The sequence below is a fragment of the Necator americanus genome, chromosome X (genome assembly GCF_031761385.1).
Source record: "Necator americanus strain Aroian chromosome X, whole genome shotgun sequence".
Classification (NCBI taxonomy): Eukaryota; Metazoa; Nematoda; class Chromadorea; order Rhabditida; family Ancylostomatidae; genus Necator; species Necator americanus.
The window spans coordinates 28,755,936-28,781,070 of record NC_087376.1 but is presented as its reverse complement, the minus strand read 5'-3'; the positions used below and the strand labels follow the sequence as shown (position 1 = coordinate 28,781,070).

The 25,135-nt window shown below is 38.8% G+C and overlaps 1 protein-coding gene across 2 annotated transcripts; it reads right to left on the bottom strand.

The window, feature by feature from the left end:
• Nucleotides 1-506: 506 nt before the first annotated feature.
• RB195_025807 (uncharacterized protein) lies at nt 507-13,288 on the bottom strand (the record flags this gene model as incomplete). Of its 2 annotated transcripts, XM_064214109.1 has the most annotated exons (16): nt 507-579; nt 1,202-1,222; nt 2,526-2,608; nt 3,218-3,270; nt 3,939-3,979; nt 5,126-5,181; nt 5,621-5,771; nt 9,207-9,451; nt 9,510-9,648; nt 11,706-11,770; nt 11,841-11,895; nt 11,948-12,033; nt 12,143-12,257; nt 12,316-12,410; nt 13,116-13,212; nt 13,266-13,288. In XM_064214109.1, 16 exons carry the CDS (start codon nt 13,286-13,288, stop codon nt 507-509), a joined length of 1,398 nt encoding a protein of 465 aa, XP_064069989.1. The 2 variants fall into 2 exon arrangements, with proteins under 2 accessions (XP_064069989.1, XP_064069990.1); XM_064214108.1 differs by lacking the exons at nt 2,526-2,608; nt 3,218-3,270; nt 13,116-13,212; nt 13,266-13,288 and adding exons at nt 8,262-8,416; nt 12,809-12,829 and having other exon boundaries at nt 551-579; nt 1,202-1,310; nt 3,895-3,979; nt 5,621-5,745.
• Nucleotides 13,289-25,135: the final 11,847 nt, after the last annotated feature.

Here is a 25,135-nt window from a genome sequence, read left to right as displayed (position 1 = left end):
ATTCGCACGGATCAGGACCTTCATCCTTGCACAGATAGCGTATCGTTTAGAACATCATATCGTAGTCTATATACACCTGTACAAGAATATGGTCATTTTAATCAACAATTCTGTTCTTTTTATGAAAAGTAGGGAAGAAAAAGAGAAATAAAAAGGTGGTAAACGTTGTTTCTAGTAACTGAACACAACATTTGATAGAACTAGCTGAATTAGATGGAATAAAAATGCTGAAGAACATATCAAATCCTTTTGATATGTCCTTGTTGCGGTAAAAAGTGATAGAAACACGAAATTGTTGAAATGAAGTAGAAGAAAAGGACATTTTATACTATGTATTGTATGAACTTGCACACATATCTATCTTACATGTGCTCTAACACTCCTAAAGCTGGAGCACACATAGCTTTATGCGATTTACAACACAAATTACAGGGAATTCTAAACTGAGATTTCAAGGATTTTGAATTCTGACAAGTCTACAGGAAGTTTTGTCAGGAAGTCAGGTGTCATGTGGCGTCAAGAAGACCTGTTGCGACCGTGTGGATCGTAATCAAGCCGTCACAAAGACGGTGAAGGTACCTGCAAATAAGTGCATATCAGTTCAATTTTTCTACAATTCTCTTACAATTTCTTATTCTTTAGTTGTAAGGCTAGAAATATAAGCGATTTCGTTATTAGTAGATTTGGGCAAATGTTAGTGCAATAACTCTTACGTGAGAATAACCTTGTGTGTCATAAATTGGATTGACATGGATCATCGAAGAATGAGAGAATCTACACATTGCGAAAGTTACGTAACTTCAGATAACTACTTTCTTGGAAGCTTACATGGTTTAACATGTTTTTACATGTTTGAGAGATAGGAGGTAAGAATGTCACAAGTACATATACATCAGACATCCCTTCCAGGCTCCATACCCATTCGACCCCGTGGAGACGAAGCCTGATGCATACTTATGACATTCTTACCTGATACCTCCCAAACAAGTAAGAACATGTTAGTAAGTAACAACATATGATCCTGCAAGGAAGTCATTATCTGAGGTTCCGGAACTTTCACAAGGTGCGAATTCTACACGTTTATTAGGTGATTTGCGATCACATACTACCGACCACAAAATTACTACCATTGCAATCAGTAGAAAGACCCAAGCGTGTAATTTCTTAACGTTCTTAAGAAATTGAAAGAATGATTCCGTACCTGTTATGCGTTGCTTCCAAACTGAAAAGTAATGGTATACTCCTGGTTTTAATCGTCTTAGCATTGATTCCGTCTTGTTAGCAACAGAAACACAGGATAGCAAAGAAATCTATAGTGAAAGGATATTGAAGAAGTGAACATACATCAAATTGTGTTAATGCATTTTGAGGAGGTATACGCACAGAAACTGTTAAACATGATAAAAGTCATCATAAATTATACTGTATGGATAAAATTGCATGAGAGTATTGGTAAGTGGCGGCGAGTGAAAGAAGAAGCAATCTGCTCGGGCATCCAGCCAGCTACCATAAACTGCAATCTGCAAAAAAGACTTGGAAAATTGTCGATATAGTACTCCATGATTATTGCATAATAAACTCCTACTAAAAAAAAGACGGAGAAGCAGACATTATTTGAAGAAAAGACACAGGAACCTCGTCTTTTTTGTTACCAAAGTGAGTGAAAATCGGCGCAAGAATGAGAGTGGAAAAGTTACGCAAGGGAGGTGGAGGCAATACCGTCAGCGGACCACGTTGAAGATACCTACATGGAGTTTACACAGACGCACGAAACAGCGAACATTTCTTTTATCAATCCAGGAAGTCCAGCTATATCCAAATCAAGGACGGGGAAGATTGTTTGAAGGCGTTAGCGGTGAACATTGCCGCCATCAAGCCAATGAACAAATGGCATAAGGTAATAATGACTGAGTGATTTTTTCGGGGATATCTGTACATGATCAACGATTATATCCGTGAGAGACTAGGCATCACTCTTAGAAGTAATAGGGCAGGATCATTTTGAATGGTGTACTTCTTCGTGGTTACAACAAGACTCGCTGCAAGATCAATAACCATCTCTATGTAAAGTCGGGTCAAAACGGTATGAGTCTCGTTGCAGCAGCGTAAGCGGCTGCGCTAGCAGTGGTATGGTGAAGCGCAGCGGTTAGGAGCGAGAGGGCCCGTGTTATCACCACTGGTCGCTGCAGTTCGCGATGGTCCCACGTCGATTCGGCGCAGTCGCTTACAGAGCTGCATCCGAGCTTCATGTCATTTTGATCCAACTGTAAGCGGAAAGTGATCAACGTACCGTAAGAAGCAACTCTGCCGAGACTCCGGGAATTAAGACGCAGTTCCACAGATAATCAATTGTTAATCACCCACTATTGCTCGAGTGATTATGTAAGAAAGGGGGAGATTTTACGCGCTTGCAGATGGTTCCGTTCACATCGAGCCCCTGAGCGGAGTCACGCCGTTGCACAGAAGCCTACTGTAGATTTCTCGGAAACAACAGCAGAAAGCGGCTCGTCGGCGGATTTTTTGACCGAAATGGAGCTGGGCTTGAACCAGAGCCGGAATGATGTGATAAAATTGTGCCAGCAGAATCCTCCAACAAAAGTAATGCACTCTGAAAAAGAAATATGTGATATAAAATTCGAACATTAAATAGATGTTTTGGAAATTCTCTGCTTCAAAACAACACTCGTCAAAATTCAGTCGCGCTTTTTTCATGCAAAAACTTTCAAGTGAATTTATTTTATTTCTTCTACGTGGATAAAGAACACATAAGAATATTTTGTTAAAAATGCTCTTCAACTCTAAGTGTTTCAAATAATAAGTTGTGACCAACTCAGTTGACCGAAACAAAAGTGAGTGGAATAAATTAAGAAAAAGTTACTCGATGGAGTGAAAACGAGTTGGCGTAATTTTGAGAAGCAAAGCGTGTTATTTCTCCAAGCTGTAAGTCTGTTATAAACACCTTTTCATTTCTCTCATAGGAAAGTAGGATTTCTTGAACAAAGGATAAAATATTACACCGTAATGCCCTGCGCTAGGCTTCTGCGATAACTCTGAAGAGAGTAAAAAGATGGAACGAAAGAAAAATGAAACGCAGGTATTCTAAACGTACCCCACAGAAGACAAGTTCTCTAAACCGTATCCTTGTCAGCACAACTGCGGAATGAACAATTTCGTCTCCAGCATTCTTGAGAACTTGAATATTTGCTAAGAAAATTACCTGGCTGTGAACTTCGTTTTCATTCATTCCTTCTGGATGAAGGCAAGAGTATTCTGAAGATCAAAAACACACCGAACGGCTCCTTGCAATCTGCGTAAGCCAAAAAATGGAGTTCGATGAAAAATAAGGAATAAGAAACACCAATGGTAAGATACAATAACCAAATGGAGTAAAGTAAACCTTCGATCAACGATACCACAATTCAAAGACATTTATCTCGGAGATCCGTTAAGGAGAGGTATTGATGGTGATGGTATTGAGACCCAAACAAGCAATTTTATAATTTAAATATTTCACAACTTAATTTACAGCGTAAAAGAAATCTGGAATGAACTATAAAACGAGGTCATTTGTATAATAAATCAACATTCAAATGTGGAGATTATATACAGAATTACAAACGAGTCTCAACTATTTACATGAAAATCTAAAATGAGGATTAACGTAGAAGAGATGATTGTCCCACAAAATGGAAATAACGAATAACTCAATAAAACAATAACTCCCAATTTCAAAAACTCAACAACATCCTCAAAAAAAAAAATGAAGCAGTGAAAATATGACGCTTTGCAGTACTCAATGGAAAGAAAAAATATTACAAGAACTAGCGTATTAAAGTAAAATTACTTGAACCTCGAAGGGGAACGACAGTAGCGGAAGCGGGAAAGTTCACATACATTTAAAGGTGTCGCATCCTTTCTGCTAATAATTGAAATCTCACTTTCGTTACCGAAAACAACCATCGCACCATGACGAACGCATCTGAAATAAATTTCCGACTGATCTCCTTTAAAGAAGCAAACATTTGAAATATCAGAAAAAAATGTAGTGCTAGAACAAATATAAAAGATATTCCAAGGAGACAACCTAAATATCATTTCCTCTCGACAAACGTGGACGAGTTCGGTCTTTTAAAATTTTGCATTTGGTAGCGTGCATTTAAGACATACATATATGAATTATAAATATATTTCGCCAAATTATATATGTATATATAAGTCTGCCGACCACATGGATAGTACTGCCACCTAGTAAGGCCAATTACCACCGTAATTGCCTTTGAACTAATTCGGAATCCCCTAAAATTTCATTAAAAACTGAATCTGTAAACAAAAATCGTTCCCCAATAATTTTACAAAAGCCGAAAGATAAGTGCTACCAGAAACGGCTCCACATCCTTGAGTTTTGTGAAACGACAGCTTCTGATGGAACGCTAATCAGCTTTGGCTGCTTTATGAAGTACTAATAACTAACAATCATAATGACCAGCCGAGTTGAACACTATGAAAACGAATTTTCTCCCATTACCGATTGTTAGTTACAGGATTTATGCCAGACATGTTTGAGGTATTTTCGAACTTCGAGAGTCCACGGGATATCGCAGGACGGGGAAAGAAACCAACAATTTTGTTTTATATAATAGTAGATGGTCAGCGCGAAGATCTAGGTTGAAAAAAAGTGTTGAAGGCCTTACGCGGTGCGCAGAGGTACAGAGGTGCATCGTCGTTATGAGTAAGAATCCAAAATTCCTGCCTCTCATTGCATAGGGGTCGCAGCACGAAAGCACGCACTATGATTTCTAGGCTTTCTGCTACGTGTTCGTCCTTTGTTATTAATAACTTTAATGAGATTGTCTTAATTAATTAATTTAATTGTCCAAAGAACAAATAACGCTAACATTTTGTATGTTCGCAATTATTTTTTTCCTTTAATAGTTCGTTTAAATTAAATGAGGTGATGATAAAGGGTAGACCACTTGCAAGCTATACACAAGCTAAACTTTCTTACTACAAAAGCTTCAAGGCGAATTTCTCTTATTCCATACACCTGAGTGACAGGAACGGGGAACACTAACCTATGGGTAGCCGACATAACTTGGGTGTAAATTACGTAAACAACAACACGTACCTCAAGTCAAGAACAAGCTCCATCTCAGATCTGACAGCTCCAAGTTTTCGGAAGTGCTGGAAGAAATGCGATTAGATATGCTTCTAAAATCATTCGTGACATTTTTCAAATTGGCTGCTAAACATTCAGTTAAAAAAACACGTTAGAAATGTTCGACAGTTTCAACTATCGCAATTTGAGAAGTACTGCGTTCGTTTGTGAAACCGAGTTGGCGTCAGATGCCTTCAGACAGCTGACCGTGGAACTTCTGCTGCAATAAATGCTACTCATTCCCCAGATGCGCACTTCTTTTTCCTGCCCAAATCGAAAGCTCATGGAATTTTCCTGTTTGAAAACATTTGCGAACGACTGCACGGAGAAAATCAACGGATGGTACATATAGAGGCTGATTACGAGATTTCCGAATTCTGACGAGCAAGGCAAAAACACCCTCAGGGCGAACAATTTTCCTTCCCACAGCAATGATGTCGAAGGGCGCACATTTGAAAAACTTACCACACTGAATATGAACTCGCACAGTCGTTGGGTTGACATTATCTTTGGAACCCAGACGGATTTTTCACTAACTTTCATCCAACGACGAGCTTTCCCGAAAAATCTCACGTTTAAACGTGTGTATTCTGTAGGCATGACAAATCCAGGAACGCTGAAATAGACGTTTAGTAGAACCTCCTTGTTCTAAATGATGATGTCACCCATTAGTTCTTGCAGTTACCACATAGTTGCACGAAAAAAAACCTACAAAACACGAAAATTGTAGGGTAAAACAGTTTTTTAATGACGTGTAAACAAACATATGATACGAGCAGGAACGAATCTAGAAGGTTGAAACTGTATCATCCCGACTAAACTTACAAAAAGAAAGTGCAATAACCTATTTCCCTACCAAGTAACAACATATCGATGCATCAGACTCGATTCTCATCCAATATACAATAAAAGAACAATTGTAACAACAAAAATTATGATAAATACGTAAACTTGAAAGTGACGCATACCTGACCGGTCATGCACGACATTGCGTACGTGCACACACGCATGGGAAGTGTGATTACACACATTACGTGCATCATTACGACAGTCTTCAATATTGTCCATCACATTATGGAGTATATCACGATACAAACTAATCTATTCCAAGTTTAACAAGAAATTGTCTGCATACTTCGTCAGTTCAGCACGGACATTAGGATTCAGTTTTGTTTTCTGGATATTTTCTTCCTTCGCTCGTGTAACTTTTACGGATTTGACGAACATACATGTAAGTACGCTTTTAAGGGTAAAGAGTAGTTGGGGGGGGGGGGGGGGGTGCACTCAGTGACGCCCTTATTTCTCGAAGTAAATAATCAAATCGATCGCGGCCCTGAGGTCTAAGCATTAGTTTTTAGAGGATCTATGACACGTAAACTAAAGTTACTAAAAAAGCAAGTTAGAGCGTCGGGAAATAAGGGCTGAGTGCCCCCTCCCCTAACTACATTTTACCCCAGTTTTAGAACTAAGACTTAGCATTTCTCTTATATATCAGCTCTTCGACAGTTCACTATCCAATAAACTCTGAAATCCCCTTACTTTGATGGTTACTACCGGACCACAAAATATTTCAGCTACGCTGCAGTAAAGGAACTATTATTGGATCTTGACCATTACGTTCCGACCACTATTTGATTTTCTTGTTAATCTGCATACTTGTTCTCCTTCTACTCACTGTAAAATGTCAAATTAGTGCTGTAGTTCCCTAAAAATTATCAAAACAAGTCCAATGCTTCAGTGTTTTCAAAACAATGCAGAAATAAGGAATGTAATAGCAAGGATAGATGAAAGGATATTCTTGAATATTTTTTTCCTATTCAAAATTTGATTGCACCATAGCTGAATCCAAACATTTATGTAGTATTTGGACTCTTCCAACTTCTTTTAATTCTCCCATTTGGGTTGGTTTACATCTAACAATAAAACAATCAAGAGTAAATATGGTCGCGGTTGATCCTAGCGCGAATGAGTGGATACTGTAATACTGCAGACTGCTGCCACCCACTTAAGGCGGTGCGCCGTTTCTCTTGGATCGGGGTGGGGAGGTTTTTTCAACGTATTTCTACTAGTCATGTTCTAAAAGTTTCAGAAAGATGGTTAGGACATTAATTAGGATGATTTTATGTGGTGATGTGGTGTTTACTGCGAATGCGATGGTTCTTTTTCCGTAACACCATCGCTTGTGCCTGTTACAGTACTTTTAGTGGAGGAGTTACCTTAGTCGAAATCTCGTCAAACACTCTCGTAGTGCTATTAGAGATGCTGGCTACAAATTTAACTTAACTTTAATTTCAGAGATTTATCCTCCAATTTTGTACAATGTTACGCAGCTAGGATACAATACTATATTCGCGCAGAAGTAGATTTCCCTTTCGTGGTAAATGTTTGTAATAAACTGCACAAAATTAGTGCTGCTGCACAAAGCGAACGACATATTCGTAGCCAGCATGGGACACAAATCTTGAAAACAGTGTTTTACAGCGAGAAAAAAGCGTTATATGGAGTTTGTTTCCATGTTTCTTGAGCTCAGGAAACCGAAGGTGAATGACAACAGTCCTCGAACTATCATTGAAATGAACCAGTGAAGGAAAAAGGAAGATCAAGTAAATCTAGGAGCATAATAGGAAGAGACCCATACAAATGTAATCGAGGAAAAGTCTAGAAAGAGAGAAAATTCGACAATTTTTCTTCCAATTCAAGATCCTCTCAGGGTCTTCTTTCACCGTGATTGTGTTCCACCAGTTCTTATCTTCATTTATTTCAAAAACCGATTGAACCGATTGATTGAACCGAAGGATTAAAAGAATATTCACTCTAGCAATAAGTAGTGATGTGACTATTGATGAACCATCAGTGAATAGTAGCGAGTAAATAGAAAAATTGTCTTTTTGAAAGCGATGAAATTGAAGAAATATTCAATGAAAAGCAATAAACTGTAGGATGATGACAAAAAACATTCGATGTCCTCTGTAAATTGCTTATTTTTTACAAGCTCCAACAAAAGCTCTGATCTATATACATTGGAAATAAATGAAATAATGCACTGTTGAGAAAGCATCAAGTGTTACTTTTTAAAGACAACAACTAAGTTACATACGAGGTTCACCTGTCATAAGGTTATTATAGTACGATTGGAAAGATTGAGGAGTACAATTGGAGAGCAATGGTGGAGGAGGAGGAAGGAGCGGAGATGATTGTGATACTGATGATGTGCACTGCTGCATCTGTGATTGATATTGGTACATTTGAGGATGACCAGGCCTAAATTAAAAGAAACAATGAAATGATTTTTATTAATTCTACCCGTTATCAAAAATTTAACATTTTTTCAAATGCAGACATAAACCTTTCCTTAATCAATCTTTCTCAGATGCGCCGACGCGTTCAATTCAAAATCGTTGGAGGTTTGGGACGTGTGTGCAGCCTTACGATGACTTGCAACCGCCGGTGGGTAAAATGTAGTTAGAATGGGAGGGGGGAGGGAGAATCTCAACACTGCTCTAATCGAACTGTATTTTTGAACGAATAAAGACGTTCTCAGAAAGAAAAAAAACCTTCTTTCCTGTCAAATGTGGGCTGCGAATAAAGCCATCCCACAGGGAATTTTCGGTTTCATTGGAGGTACTGTGTGGTACTATTACGTTCTTCATCACTAGTGAGACTGTTCGGAAGATTTGATAACGCTAAAACATTATTATTTCAATCTCTATCTTCTTTTTTAGGGAGAGTTAGCCTACATATCATGGATCTCAAAGGCTAAAGCTTAGGCTTTTAGGGCCGTGACTGACTCAGCTATTCACTCTTCCAGTGAGGACCAGACGACCAATGAACTATTCGCCTTTGTATTAGGAAAACTATTTGTCAGTTAAAAACGTTCTTTATGCTCTTAGAATGTTTCTGGCGCTCCAAAATACAGCTCGATTAGAGCAGTGTTGAAATCCCATTCAACCTCCTCCCCCAACCTCGTTTTGCACCGGTATTATTTCGAATACATGCAATTGTGTTTTTAATATTATTTTGATTGTTTCCAAGATACAGAAGAAAAATTTACCAGTAATATGATGCAGGTGGCTGAAGGAGCGGCGACTTGAACATCATGGAATTGAGATGCATGCTCGTTTGAGAACTGTACTCCGTGGTATTGGTGATCTGGTGCTCGGAGTTGTGTGTATACATCATTCGGAACTGTTCATCAACGTTCCTGTCATGAAACACATTCGACACCGTTTCCTGCTCTTCACTGTTCACTTCGACCGTAGCTGTTTTGCATCTTTTCTGCCCATAATTTAATCCACGCTAAATGCTTCTAACATTCAATGATTACGTCCAGAAATGATTTAGAAAAAAAAACAACCTTCAAGCCAATTCGTTTCTTAGTAGATTTCCGAATTTTTGGTTTTGCTTCGCCATAATCCGTGTAATTAGAAGGATCCAGACAAGGGTGAAGTTGCGGCGATGCTTCGTTCATTTCTCGAACCAAAAGTTCCCAGAAACTAAAAAGGGGATATAATGCGGACAGACGAAAATATGATTGTCCAGAGTTTTTGAGCACTGTACAGATATCCACCTGATAAGTGAACGATTTTGATAGGATTTAAAGGCAGCATACCATGGATCTGACGTGGTTAAGGAATCCGTGGGAAAAGTTTGAGATCGGGTTTTGAATCGCCAGTGCCAGGTCGATTCCGCTCATTTCTCCCTAATCGTTGTGAAAAACGGTGCGAAAGATACACCGGCTACTCTTGCGCACGCGACGCATCCAGCTGCAAGCGGTCGAAGGTCAGTGATGTTTTCTCACCACCCTCTGCAAGTAAAGCCAATGAATAGGTTGCTAAAGGGACCAGAACGTGTACATAAAGGAATATTTTAAGGAATCTCTTAGGAACTAAGACGGTTCCCAGGTCGTTTTCTGCGACGATTAGGAATGGATGAACGGAGTTACCCCATATCCAGGATGCCGCAATCTACACCTCCATCTCTAGCCTTTCACGCCGAGTCCCTCATCACGTCAGATTTGTGGTATGCCTTAAAAACGACTGGATTAAGTAGCTGAAACACTACTTAAGCCAGTATTCAAATTAAAAAGAAATCCTTCCCCATTTTATGTGTTTTTTCTTCATAAGCAAATGAAGATAAAGAAGAAAATAAGAACTGATTAAATAAGTTGCTGTTAGCTGTCCAATACACGAACGGTTGTCATCAAGTTGGGACCTTCTTTAGCTCCACTTCTCTGCAGGCTTAGCAGAGTTAGCTATTGTCCCACCTCGATCGCAAGCGCTGGCTTCATCCCGCGCTTCGACCGCAGCTGAACACGCAATTGCACCGGGCTTCAGGTCGTTTTGACCCGACTATACTAATTGCTGCTCGTACATTATGACTACAAGCAATGTAATCAAAGAGTTTTCTTTTGTCAGAAATTTGTTTTTACTTGATCAGAAAAATAGAAAACAGTCTTCTATTGCTGCAGAAATAGTTCGAGGACATGCACGAGAGGCTTCAATACGCACTAATGAAAAGGCTGCTTCCTAACCTTGTGAAATGAGTCTAATGTCCAAGATGACATGCGCATGGCGGAAAGGGGAAACTATTCTAGTAGATTGTTCTAGTAGAGGTGGTTTCCATGGAGGCTACCCATAGAGCTTCACCTACACCCCAGAAACGTATTTTTTACGCTTTATTTGAATCCCTATTATTCCTATTCCTATTATTCCTTACTCTTATTTAAAGAGTATTCCTTACTCTTAGTTAAACTGCGTTTCAAAGTGGAGGCAAAGTCTCGGAAGATGCACGTGCAAGCTGCGCTTTCCTCATTTCACCGAACATCATCTATTATCAGAGATTTCTACACCGTGGTTCTCTGATTCCCTAGTCGTTCAAAGAACTAATTCAATTAACTTTGATATCATTTGATGTATAATTTCCTCATCAGTGAAACTGTCTAGCTCCAATATGGAAATGTCCTTTAAGAGTTACTGAAATCGGGCTATTGTAGAAACTGGAAGAGTTTTCCCTCACCTTGTCCATCTGATATCTACCTTCAACTCTCATAGCTTGTAAATTCCGATGTGATATCTTAGAGAAATGGAAGAGTTCTATAAAAGTACCAAGATCCTGTACTGAAAACTATAGCATAAATCGGGGACAGGTACTCAAAAATCCGAGTGAGTGATGACAAACAGAAAAGTTGTGTATTCGACTTCGAGAAAGCCACGTACTTTCCAGAAGAGAACCTTAGAAATTAATTTGTCGTTGAAAATAAATAGTGAAAATATAGAAACCCGTACTAATCTTCTCCTAAATGATCGATGAAATGGGATGTTAAAAGATGAGGATCGGGATTATTTCTGGTGAAGAACTACCGTGGGTACTGTATCATTCGCAACAAACCATTTTTCTTTTAATTTATTGAATATTTACCGTTGGACATGTACGAAATATTTGAAGTAGCGTATATTTTTGTTTTACTTTACACATCCTATCTCTTCAGTCGTATCAGAGAATCCAACCGACAGTTTTACTCGGATGGTGGTAAAGAACCCTTCGATTATACCTCATGTTACAAGTGTCCTTTGTTGGTAGAGACGCGTTGTCAACAAGAGTTTTGTTCTCGTTACTCTAAAAAAGCGATATTAATCTTAATAACAATGTGAATAAAAGAGAGGAATGAAATATAAGATTCTCTCACTTGTACAACTGAATATATGATAGGAATTGGACCTAGTTCAGGAATACGAGGTATTCTGGAAGAAATGCACTTACGAGTGGTGAATCTTAGAAGGTGGTGAGACTCACATTCTCTGTTTCGTCTCAAAATGACCACCTTTCTGTTGAATAAACAAGGCAGCCATATCGTCTTCGGATTCAGGATCGTTGAGAGGCTAAAATACCAGAATACATAAGGAAGAAAATGTAATGTAATGGGAGTAATATAAGCCTAACCGCTAAAATAGTTTGAAAACTATTACACAGATTTAAGAATAAACATACCAGTGGGGTGGTCGATCTTTGTGGGATGAAAACTGGTTGATAAAATGGTTCCGGAACAAATCTATATTCCCTGGGGATTATGGCTTCTCCCACTTTTCTGCCGTATTCCAGTGTCCTGAGTCGAATAATGATTTATATTTGAATATTTGGCTACATTAGGCGTATGTAAATACCTAATATGGCTTGCTGGGACATCACAAGGATGTTCGGCATTTACGAAAGCTATAGGCGTACTGCATCTGTTTTGGGACCAACACTCATATGTGAGCTGTAATGGAAAAATAATCAAAAGACGTAACTCATTACAATGTCACTTAGCTTTTTAATTGTTTACTGTTTACAAAAATACGTCAAAGAGCTGTTACTTCAAAATCCGGAACCAACAATCCTTTATAGAAGTGGGATTCAAGGATTTTACATGCCTTTTTAAAAGAAACCAGATCTCTGAAGAGCATAGACTTCATAGGAAAAGTCTTTGTTGACCTTGGGTTTTCACTACGTATTTTTTATACTTCAAAGACAGATTACCTGGGAATAAAAGATGTTGAGGTCTCTCCACGAAAAGTTGGGGTTAAAGGTTTATATCACGAATATGAAATATAAAATATTTTCCTGAAAAATGGAATGGGAAGTGGCATTGTCGTTCGGATTTTTGTACGTACATACTGTTGGAAGCTGTCGTGTCATAAGGTGTCTCGTAGAGAAATTCAGTCGATAAGGCCGTTTCCCACGATATTTTCCTGTAGATTAGAAGGAATTGAGCGTGATCGCGTTCACACTCGCGATCTATTATACATCCTTAGTCCTAACCTTTCCTGGAAAGGTCCCAACATCGTCACTTTTGTGGTATGCTGCCTTTAACACTACGGTAGAACACACCAGAGTCCTTAGCGGTGCATTATATATTCATAAATTTACATTTATTTATATTTGTATTTACACAGGTATTTTCAGCAAAACTAGAATTTCTTACCATTGACCTGAGCATCCGAACGAGAAGTGTATTGATTGTTGATTGTATATCCAGAGGATGCACCACGTTGACGTTCTCGGGGTTAAGCAAAAACTCACTCGAAAGCCCTGTTACTGTTACTTTTTAAGGATATTATGCCCATGCACTCACCCGTTGGAATTCGTTTTTATCATCGACTTTGGTATTTTTCTAAGGAAGAAAGCCAGTGAATCTGCTGGTTTGGACTGAAATACAAGGTAATACTAAAACAAATAACTCAATTGTTCGCAAAGTGATTAAGGAACATGCCTGATCGCTACACCTATGCATAACTTTTGTTTTTAGCTCCCCGTTGTTTGTAATTAGAATGAAATCTGGAAGATAACTTAAATTTCTGTAAGGAAAAGGAAAATAACAAGAGTTTAGAGCTTTCCAAATGTTCTTCGTAAACCCCTGCAACAGGCAACAAAGCGAGCACTACAGGCAGAAAAATCACGACTTGCTAAACATTATTTGTTATCCAAAAATATAAGTGACAATTTCCCGGAAAAATAAAAGGAAAAGTAAATGACTGACATAGCGGACCGTAATCACTGGTCCACTTCAAGGAAACCGTCTTTATATCCGTTGCGGTTTTTCGATTTATCACTGCCAGCGATGATGACGTGGTGACCTTAAACACTTGTCTTCAGACGACGTTCCTACTGAGTCCTGAGAATCGATGGATGCAGCTGCGCTTTGAATGAAATGTTACATAAAACATTACGAAGACTGCATCAACTCCGCGCCTCCAAAAAACCGCATGCTTGCAAATAATATAGGTTTTGAAAGGAAGGGAAAGTTATTTTCCAGCACTTTCCAACACAAAACTAATTGCTAAGAAGGATCCAAGTACGGTTTTGCTAAGGAAGATGCTTCAAGCTTCAGAATAAAATTTTAGACTTCTTTGGTCCTCCTCATTCCCTCCTTTCCTCCTACATAGAAGAATTTGAAGAATGTGATCACTGAAAAACTGACGAACTCTAACTAGAGAGTGTTGCAAGCGTTTTGATTTAAAATAAGAAATTGGGAGCACACAAACACTCTCCTGGATATCTCTTAGTACTACTCTTTATTTAAACGTAATCAATAAGCCTTTTTTCAGAAAAGAAAAGAAGAACAACGAGAAATTGTTTTTGTTCGGAAAATTTTCAGTCTTTCTCAACGAGATAAAATCTCGAAGAACCAACAGTGTTTGAGACATTTTTGGTTTGAGAAAATTGTTAGGGATATCCTGTTAATTTGTATAAAAGGAGTGTTCCATGTTCAAAAGAATACTTATTGAAACCGGAGTCTATGAGATAAGATCACAATGTTTCTACAAGCCGAAGCTGTAAATGAATGGAATATCAAATAATAAAATTTTAGCGAAAAGCTCCAGCTTATATCTTTCAAAAGGCATTTAGTTGTTTGAAAATTGGATGAAGGTTTCTAGCGCTGTTGTATTCACCGATTTTTGTGTAATTGCGTGCAGCCGAATTGATTCCTATCCACAAAAAACGGAAATGATTGAAATTTTCGATGACACGAATCCTCCTCTACACTCTGACGCCTTCCGATACTCATCGCATACCGGCGCTCGTCCTACAACGCCCTCATTGGTTGGGACGTTCGGAGCGGCTGTCTTTTTATGTCTGCACTCTCTCCGGCAAGTTAATATGTGCGGATAAACAAAGAGTTAAGGATAAAAGGATAAAGTTTCTGGTGTTAATCAATCCGCTTGGGATGCGCCTCCACGTTAACGGGTTAAAGGCATCACTCCACGAATCTGAGGTGGTACGGATTTCAGGTGGAGTATTCGTATACGGCATAGTAGATTATGAGGAGGAGAGTGATTCCGTCCATTTCATCCTATTTACCGTAAAAACGGCCCGGAAGATACGGCTTCGGGCGTTCTGCCGCACTTTTTTCCACAAGGAGTTCGAGTGGAGCGCGCCAGCCTTGTGCGGCGGAATCACCCTCCTCTCCATAATCTACTATCCGTTATAAGAATACTCCACCTGAAATCTGCACCACCTCAGATTCCTGGGGTGATGCCTATAAGGATATCTGGCATTATTCTGAAGTCCTTATGAGACCAAAATCTCTTAATATATATATATATATATATATATATCTGTTTAGGTTTCAGTCCTATACAGATATATTTAAATTCAAACTCTCTTCGTAAGAATACCTATAGCTCATCATTCAACTATAGAATACGGAATGCATCCCGTTAAATGAGAATGAGAAATGGATTATAAGCAGTTTCAGTTCTCCACCAATCTCTAGGAAAATTCCCAGCTGATCAAAAAGTTTACGTAGAGATTTCAATATTCCGTGAATACATATCAAAATTTATCCTAATTAACTTGCAGATTAAAAAAAGAAACTTTTGGTTCCGTATCTGATTAGGATTTAAGTTTACTTGCAATTAATGGGGATAAAGGAAACTTTTATGCATCCTAATATCCTATCTCCTGACCCGAACTACTAAGCTGACTCACTCAGGAATCATCACGAGTATGTCCATTTTATGCTAAAATGTAAATGAAAGAAGTGGGTCTCTATATCTTTTAAATTTGGGTACGCAAGGAAAAATAATTTTCAAAATAAATCTTATAGCACAGCATGAGGTATTTTCAAATCCAATATTATGAAATCTCAGGCTAATGGACAGAGACAAAAACAAAAGGAAAATTGCCTCTTCTCTATGAAAATCCTGTTAAGAGTAGTTTACGACTAACCCTCCATGGGATGCTCGGGGTGCATTAAACAAGAGGTCCAATCACTTCATTTTTTTTCTTCATATTCATATTAAAAAAAACTGAAGTGCGTTGATGATAAACATATACTTAGAAAAAAAACCCTCAGAACATCAACAGTTGAGTCAAAAATGAAACGTCATATTTCATTAACATTAAATCATTGAATTTTAAACGGTACAGGTTTTGTTTGTTGGAAAAATGACCACAATAAGGAGTAATGCAAGTGTAATTAATTTCAAATCATATTGTTTGAAGAAGTTGCGTACATAAACGCCTGTTATACAATTTGCAATCTAAGGGACGAAAGCGTATTTTACCAGAGTTATTTTGTTATGCCTATAACTTGTAATTTGAAGGTAAGACTTGTCACATTTGTCTTCTAGAGCATCTATCTTTTCCACAGTATTTCGATTTAGTCTTTCATGATCCAGTGGAATCATTTTCTCATGTTTCGAATGTGAAACACTACAGTGTTTGAAACAGAAAAATGTATACTATCCAAGAACTATCCATGAACATGAATCCATGAACACAGAATTTACGGTGATTGACGGTGCGATAATTTAGACAATTTATATATCATTGGATTCCTCTCTCTCTCTCTCTCTCTCTGAAATCTATCCAGAAACCGGCATATCGTTGAGAAACGAGCAGAATGACGCCAACTACATATTTGACAAGATTCAGTTGCAAAATGCAATTGTAACCTAACATATGTATCTCGAACTTACTGTTGATTGTTGAAAAGTTACTCAAGTACTCATATTTCCATGTTTCATCAAAGCGTCAAAAATTGCTGAACCCAATGAAATTGCTTTATTTTATTGTTATTTCCTCAGTTGTGGAATTTTGATTAATGGTAAAATTCGATCTTCTCCAATAGTATTGTACATATATAGCTGCGGTTAGTTGTAATGTAGTTGGCATCTGGCATCAAACGATTAAAAAAAAGATTTTATTTTTAGAGATTTCGATCTAAAAGATCCAATTTCAGAATCCACTACGATTTCCATTGATATAACGAGTAAACAAATAGGTTCAATCCTTAATTTACTTCTCCTTCTGCACTCTCCAACCTATTTTCGGCCTCGTTAATCATAAACTGTGCAACTTGTTAGCTTCTGGCGGAGATCCTTTAAAAAATGCCGTGATTTCATCTGATAACCGCCCTTTAACATCTGTTTCGAATGCCGATATTTTGCTGAGATCGCAAAAAGGAGAACATCTGACACATGTTGATATCATTCCTTCGCTGTGAACCAAGGAAACATCAGAATGTTGGAAAAAAATTCTGCGTCATAGCAGCAAAGCTCTACGAGTGTCCGGTCTCTTTGTACACGACGTTGGTCAAAAATAGTGTGAGAAAGATGACAAATATTTTGTTTACTAATTTATTTAATGACCTTAATATGGAGATGGAGGTGTAGAACCGTGAGCTTCGAATCTGGAAGATTTTCATTGGCTTTCTTGTTCTGACAGTGGGATTTGCAAATTATTTTCAATGTCGACTATCCCGAATCATTTGAGGTATATGAAAGCGTGTTCAGTCCAACAATTACTTGTGAGTCTAGCCGATGGATTAAAGGCATCACCCCAGGAATCTGAGGTGGTGCAGATTTCAGGTGGAGTACTCTTATAAGGGATAATAGATTATGGAGAGGAGGGTGATTCCGTTTATTTCTTCCTAATTGCCGTCAAAAACGGCACGGAAGATGTGGCGCCGCACAAGGCTGGCGCTCTCCAGTCGAACTCCTTGTAGAAAATAGTGCGCCAGAACGCCTGAAGCCGTATCTTCCGGGCACTATCCTCTCCAGAATCTACTATCCCTTATACGAATGCTCCACCTGAAATTCGTACAACCTCAGATTCGTGGAGTGATGCCTTTAAGAAGTAAATTCTCAATAAATTCCTAGCAGTTGAGAATTTTATTTTTGTGCAACCCGGCTGTCCCGTCCACTAACCGATGAGAAAGTCTAGGACCTTGATCAAGAAAATAGTTCTATTGGTTCTATTGGTTCTATTTCGTCAAAAATCACAGCTGTCTTTAAGGATTTTTGTTTAAATTCCTGAATCCTTTTCTCTCGACATGGGCCAGAAAACTGACCACGTTAAAAAAGGCATATATCGAGAAAAACCCATCATTTACCCCAAAAAAATTCCACAGGATTCTAAAGTGATTAACGTACCTTCCTCCGTCTGCACTGCTTTTCAACAGCTTTACCATGGTCTGATACAGGGAAATTACTGGAACAAAGTAGTCAAATAAACAAGTTGCATTTAATGAAAGTTGTCACGACAAATCGCAGTGCATTTTTCTTCTTAGACTCGAAGCTAAATTCGCATGAATTCAAAATTTTACCAGAACACCCCATAAAGCTCATTCTTTGAAATATTTACAAATTTCTGTCAAGAACGTAATTTGCATTGCGTTCTCCTGTCTGAACATCCAGCTAACATGGACGTCAGACTTCTTGTGGTGCTAGCTTTGTCCGCTTTCCCTGATCAGTAGAAATTAAAAGTAGTACTTTGGATCAGTGAGAGCGAGCAGCACCCTCAATACTTGGACATTCCCTGGTTCCTTGGTATTTGAAGGATTTCACATTATTCAGCATTTGCACAGAAAATTTTTAATTTGTTAATTTTTTCTGTCTGGTTCACGTTTACTATTTCGCCCGTGTATTTCTTCGTTAAGAATCACTGAATCTTCGGTATCCCAGTTTTTTGATATGAAGAAACTATTAAAACCAAACCAGTACAACAAGCTTCCTCATCTAGTTCTTCTATTCGTTGTGTTTAAGTTGAGCTCCTGAGCATCATCAAATCTTTTCGCTAGAACGCAATGAGATGGGCTGGGACGGGTTCCACTGCATCAGCTGGGGTTGTTGACAGAAGACAGCGTGAGAGGTTCAATAGCATCAGTTAGAGACGGGCCAGGATCCCACTGTGGTGTGCTAGGACGGGACCCACAGCGCCCAATTAGTGTGCAAGCGCCAGAAAACAGAAAATGGAGTGGGACCTAGCGGTAGATTGGTGCAGCGGTATCAGAAGACGGTGAAATGGTTCCAAGTGTCAGTTAGACTTTCTTACACGAGAACGTCATAAGGCAGTCTCACGTCGACGTCAAAAAGCAGTGAGACGGTGTAAGAGGAATCGCTTGCTTAGCGGTTTACCTAAATTTACGCCTTTGCTCCTCTAAACTTACCCTTATCATGCTTGGAAAATCCGTTACAAGGACAACTGCTTAAGCAGCAACTAGTAGTTTTATGACTTGATCTAGCGCCTTCTTCGTCACTACGATGGTGCTGTTTACGTCATTTCATGTAAACACGTCAACGTCTGTTAATTTTCGGAAAAGAAGACGAGAAGAGCACTGTTATTGTAGCTGTCTCGAAGTAATATAGATGTTAGATCATGTTTAAATATTCTTCAAAGGCATCAACCCACGAACCTGAGGTGGTATGAATTTCCGATGGCTAATGACTGTACGGGATCATAGATTGCAGAAACGGGTGGGATAACGCGCTCATTTCTTCTTAATTGCCGTAAAGAACGGCCAGGAAGATGCGGTGCGTGTACGAGGATAGCGCGCTCCAATGGAACTCGTCGTAGAGAACAGCGTCTCGGAGCGCGCCATACCAGTGCATGCGCTGCATCTTCCAGGCTGTTTTTTGCGGCAATTGGGAAGAAATGAGCGTTATCCCACCCGTTTCTGGAATCTGACCCCGTATAGTCATTAGCCATCAGAAATCCATACCACCCCAGATTCACGGGGTGATGCCATTAAATGTAGTACTGACGCTTTTAGAAAGAAGATTCCAAAATCTTCCAACAGTGCTCATGTTTGTGGAAACACAGTTGTTTTCGACAAATTTCTGCTACAGACTTTGTTCTGTGGCAGAAATTTAAGGAACGGCTTACGCTTAAGGCGTTTTTACGTTTCTTCTACTTCTTATGAGACTCTATCAAAGGTGTAAAGATTTGGTGATAAGGTTCTTAATGTTAGCACATTACAAACGACAAGGCAACTGATAGCATTCGTTTACGACGTGAAAAAAATCATCATTTTTTAATGATGTGGTGCTCTTGTACATTCACCTATCACCTTCCAAAGATCACGAGTTCACGCTACGGAGTAAAACAACTGAAATTCACTTATTCGAGTCGTTTTCATATTGGTTGTAATAAACGGGAACTATCAGAAAGTTATGTTATGTTAAAGGCATCACCCCACGAATCTGAGGTGGTGCAGATTTCAGGTGGAGTATTCGTATACGGGATGGGAGACTACGGGGAGGGGGGTGATTCCGTTCATTTCTTCCTAATTGCCGTAAAAAACGGCCCGAAAGATACTGCTTCATTCGTTTTGGCGCACCATTTTGTACAAGAGGTTCGATTGGAGCGCGCCAGTCTTGTGCGGCGCCGCACATTCCGGGCCGTTTTTTACGGCAATTAGGAAGAAATGGACGGAATCACCCCCCTCTCCGTAGTCTCCCATCCCGTATACGAATACTCCACCTAAAATCTGCACCACCTCAGATTCGTGGAGTGATGCCTTTAACCATAACATATAGTTTCGAAAAGTAATGTTATATAGTACGTAACTGACAACTACATTTTCTCATTCGGATCCTCCTCTATTTTCTTTCATGAAGTTTTTAGTGGGATTTCATAGGAAATTTATTCACATCTTCTACCTGAATAGCTGTTTTCTGAAGAGTTAGGAACCTCTATTAATCCTATCCCGGAAGACAAACAGTTGTTTAACCTTGCTTCCCATGGAGTCATGTGACTGATGTACATAGGATATGAACTACCCTTGCCAATTTATAAGGGTTGCCTCTCCCTCCCTATCCTCATCGAGGATCACTGAGGAAGCTTGCTGCAAAATGTTTATGCCAATATGCCAAATATACAAGGTGTGCTGTTCGAATCCGGACAAAAAAAACGTTCTGTGCAGAAGGTTGTTTATTTGAACTGATATACAAAGATATCAAAAATGCTGTGATATCTGTTTAAAAGGGTCTTTGCCGAGAACTTCCATTCAATGCTCTGCGCTTCTGTCACCTGCTGGATCCTGGACTCGGGGAGTGAGTACGATTACCTGGACTTGCTGCTCTGCTCGAGTACACCCCACAGGATGTAGTTCAGAGTGTTTTTAGCGACAGCTAAGAGGTGAAAAGTCAAATTGCAGGGTTTATTTCTTTTGAACTTGGTGGCCTTGAAGAACATTTGGCGGAACTTTAAGGTGCAGAATTTATGTGAGATCCGCTATCCGGTATGCAATGAACGGTCGTTATGTTTCTTCCTCCTAAAACCGAAGTCTATCTCCGAAGAAAAGTCTTCATACCTTCCAAAAGCGTGTCTTGGGTCCGTTAGGCTGGAAACCTTTTTCTTTTCAAACCTTCATTTCCCGGAGAAAAGAGCTCTCGTCGAACTTCTCTGAGACTGAGACTCCTCCTTGAGTTTTCTCTTTGCAACGTGATGTGCAGTCGAAAGAGTTTTGGTTTTTCGAGGAATTCAGTGATTTAGACGTACATTTTCCCTGGATAAACGAATACTACAATCATCACTGCTCTATTTTACGTAATGCTTCCCTAGTCGAGCTCGGCAATTCCGAGGTTATAGAAGTCTTAAAGATTTTTAGCTAACTTTAGCACAAATCAGTGCCACGCCGGAATTCAAAAATAGTCGGAGACTTAAATACACTTTTGTCGTTATTCTAACTGCGCATCCTGTAAACATATGGATACAAATAGAGCAACTCGTCAATGGAGTGTGTTTCAGAATGTTTGAATACATATATATTTCAATAAGGAACTTCGTACACGGGTTTTCAACATCACAAAAACAATGAATCACGTAATTATTTGAAGAACATTTGGCACTTGAAATGCGATACATTTCGGAGTCGACAAACTTGAAGTTTACTGAAATTAATATGACTTATATATAAATGCATATAATGGTCTCTCATCTTTTGCTGCAATGCTGCAAAGACGTCAAGATGAAATGCGCTCATTTATTTGCTATTCGGCTCTTTTGCAGAAAAAAGAAAAATTCTTTGGTGTTGTTTAGTTTTTGTTGTGCAAATAGACATATGCACAGAGTTCATGAACGTTCAATGAACGATGAATACCCTTTTTTTATCGGATCGTCTTGTTGGTAGCAACTCGTCCTCCTCATATTCATTTTCTATTTGTGTTAGTTCCCAGATTATTTTCCATACATCATGACGTTTTTGTTGTCAGACGATCAAGTTCACCTTATTCTGGAGTTTCAGTTTCATGAAAAAGTTTCGGTGATAAAGTCGAGAAGAAATGCTGGGGGGTCACTATAAAAATACCAAGTACCTGTACATCTGCAATATTTTTCTATATGTTCTGCTCGCTCTGCAAACAACAGGAGACTCTCCCTCTCGTGAATTGATGACTTATCTATAATCCTTTCACTCAACATGATTCCTGATAAACTTGTCAGCGATCACTTTGGATTTAGATTTAGAGCTCTCCCAGAGATCCCAGAGTAAGCATAGGAGAACTGAAAAAAGCTCCAGTATTCCCCTAGAAATGCTCAGCTATAAAAAACTGTTAGTTAGTTGCAAAGAAAATTAATTATGATAAATCTGGCAGTAATAAATCAATTAGAAAAAGAAACCAAAAGAATTTGTCGGGCGTACAACTAATCAACCGCCACCTCTCCATAAATTCCCCTTCTCTCTGTTGATGTTTAGGCGACGTTGACAATAGCAAAGATCAGCACCAGTTTTTTTCAACGCCAACATCAGCGCCGATATCGGTGGCGATCATAAAAGCGACACGGGATGACGTATTCTGAGCGTTGCGCGCGTTGCAGATTCGTATGTACCTGATCTTTGAGGTTTGCTTAAGTGCAGCTCGAACCTTTACTTCTAACATTCTGCTCCTTATCGGATCCACACTATATAAAAGAGTATTTGAGACCACTTGCAGTCAGTTCACTTCAAATTGTCGACTACGCGGAATAGTCGGTCTTCGTGCGATTTATTTTCGTCATAGTATCGTTACCGTTCTGGATATTCGTATCTCAGTTCTTCATCCATAGTCTAATTCTGATACCTAAAAAGTGATGAGAGTTCAGTGGCCATTGTGATTAATATGCATAGGAATACCAAAAGATCCAGAAAGTCTCAAGCGTATCTATATCTCTAACCACGTAGGGTTCAAGATGCTCTGACATCGGAGTTCAAAACTTTTCGAGTCTAAATGGTTCCAATGTCATCACCGTGGGGATTTTGAAGCTCTATTGCACCTCTATAGAGTCTATTCAGGGTCTTGTCACAAAGCAATGACAAATAAATGAAGTGCTAGGAACTGGTAGGATGACAACAGTAACAATTCATAGTTAGTCTATAGTTAACGAAAAATTAGAGTAGGATATTTGAAATTTTGCGATTTGTTGTGATCTTTAGCAGAGAACTCTTAGATGACAGTAGAAGATTATTCGTGGATCCACTCATATACCGGTAAGATACGAGTTACTTTTAAACTGGTTACCATTAAATAAGTGACGTGACAAGTTCTCCGAGCTGAATTTGTTCCACACGTTCCAAACAGTCGTAAGTTCTACCGGGCAGTTTTCAGGGCTTTTCGACGATCGACTCAATAGTTTACCTAAATAGCGTACAAAACAGTACAGATCACTTACTTATTCCTTACCTACATGAACAACTGGTAACTCCTAAATATAAAAGGTGATTTTTCTAATAGTTTTGCTGCGCCATATGACTGTAACTCTCAGTCGAAGTGAATTTCCACACGATAACATTTGGGCAGGCATTTCTTGGTGAGACCTTTCAGTTGTTTGCTAGCAGGTAACCTGGAGGTCTTCCCACGAAATGCCTGTTACAAAGTCATCTCGCGCGCTGTTCGCGACCATACAACTTGCGCCGATATTTTCATTCCGATTCGTTCGACTATGAACTTTTATGTTTGTTTTTAGTTGTGGAACTAGTGCGCATATTCACTCCTAAGAGTTCCTCCATTCGGATTTTTTTATTGCGTAATTGAGTACCTTTTGGAAATTCTCATTGGTGCAATTGAAATATCCTGGACTATTGTAGATTTTGGGACGTGTACTGCTATGTACAGATGGTTGTTAGAAGATGTAAAGGGTGCCGGTTCCTTTTTTTGTAGTTCTCTTTTAATCCCTGGTTACCTACCGACTTTTATGTTGTATGAGATGAAACATTTGTTCAAATAAGATGTGTCGTTCGAAACACTTCATGTTGAAACAACCGCTCATCCTTGTAGTGTTCTTTTTAAGATTTCAACCTAGGTAATTGTAGTGTAAATAAGATACTAATTTCTGTGGTTTGGAAAGCATCGAAGACAGTTCAAGTCTTTGGGCAGGAACTGGTTTTTGCACATCCATCAATCACAAATGTCCTTGTCCTTGCCCTTGCGAGATCATGATTCTTAGGCGTAGTGAACAAAAAAATATTTGAACTCTTCTTCAGAACGACCTCAGGAATTTATGTTTGTTCTTGTTGGTCACAACGAACTCACCTCCAATCTCATAGCAGACTATTGACAACCCGTTCAGATTTGCATGATCTCCTGACGTTTCTGTCTTCCAATGTGTATGTGTTTTTTTGAACGGAAGTTAACGGACATTTCAGGGATTTTGTAAGTAATGCGGGTGACAGTAAGATGTTTTCATGGGGAACTAAAAAGGTGAAGTACTGAAAAATGAAATTCAAGTATCCGGATGTCTCTTTCCACCTACCACAGTCCCTTTTTGGAACAATCAATACGAGATGGTGCAATTCTTTTTTGTTTAAACATACACGAAAGAAAATGTTATTCCTCAGAATCGGAAACATTCAAAAATTAATGGTTCCCGCAAATAGTGAAATGAGCGGGAAATTCACTTAGGAAACAAGGCGAACTATGGATAATCAATGATTTTGTTGGGGATTGCGGGATCGACGTCCTTCTTTTTGTCTACACTGAAGGGGATTTCTTTCTTTCTTGAGGATTCTTGATTTTTTTGAAAACCGAAAGTGTGATGGTAGATTCATTTCTTTTTTAATTTGCAATTTACTACAATTGAAGTGTCCTAAAAAATTATTGAAGTTAGTATGTAAAAGTGGAATCACTCATGTGATGAACTCATTTGAAACTCTACTACATAATGAAACAACATTTTGGAAACTTTGTAACATTGCTTTTTTTCACCCTTTCATCGTTAATTTTTCTTCTTCGTCTCTTTTAA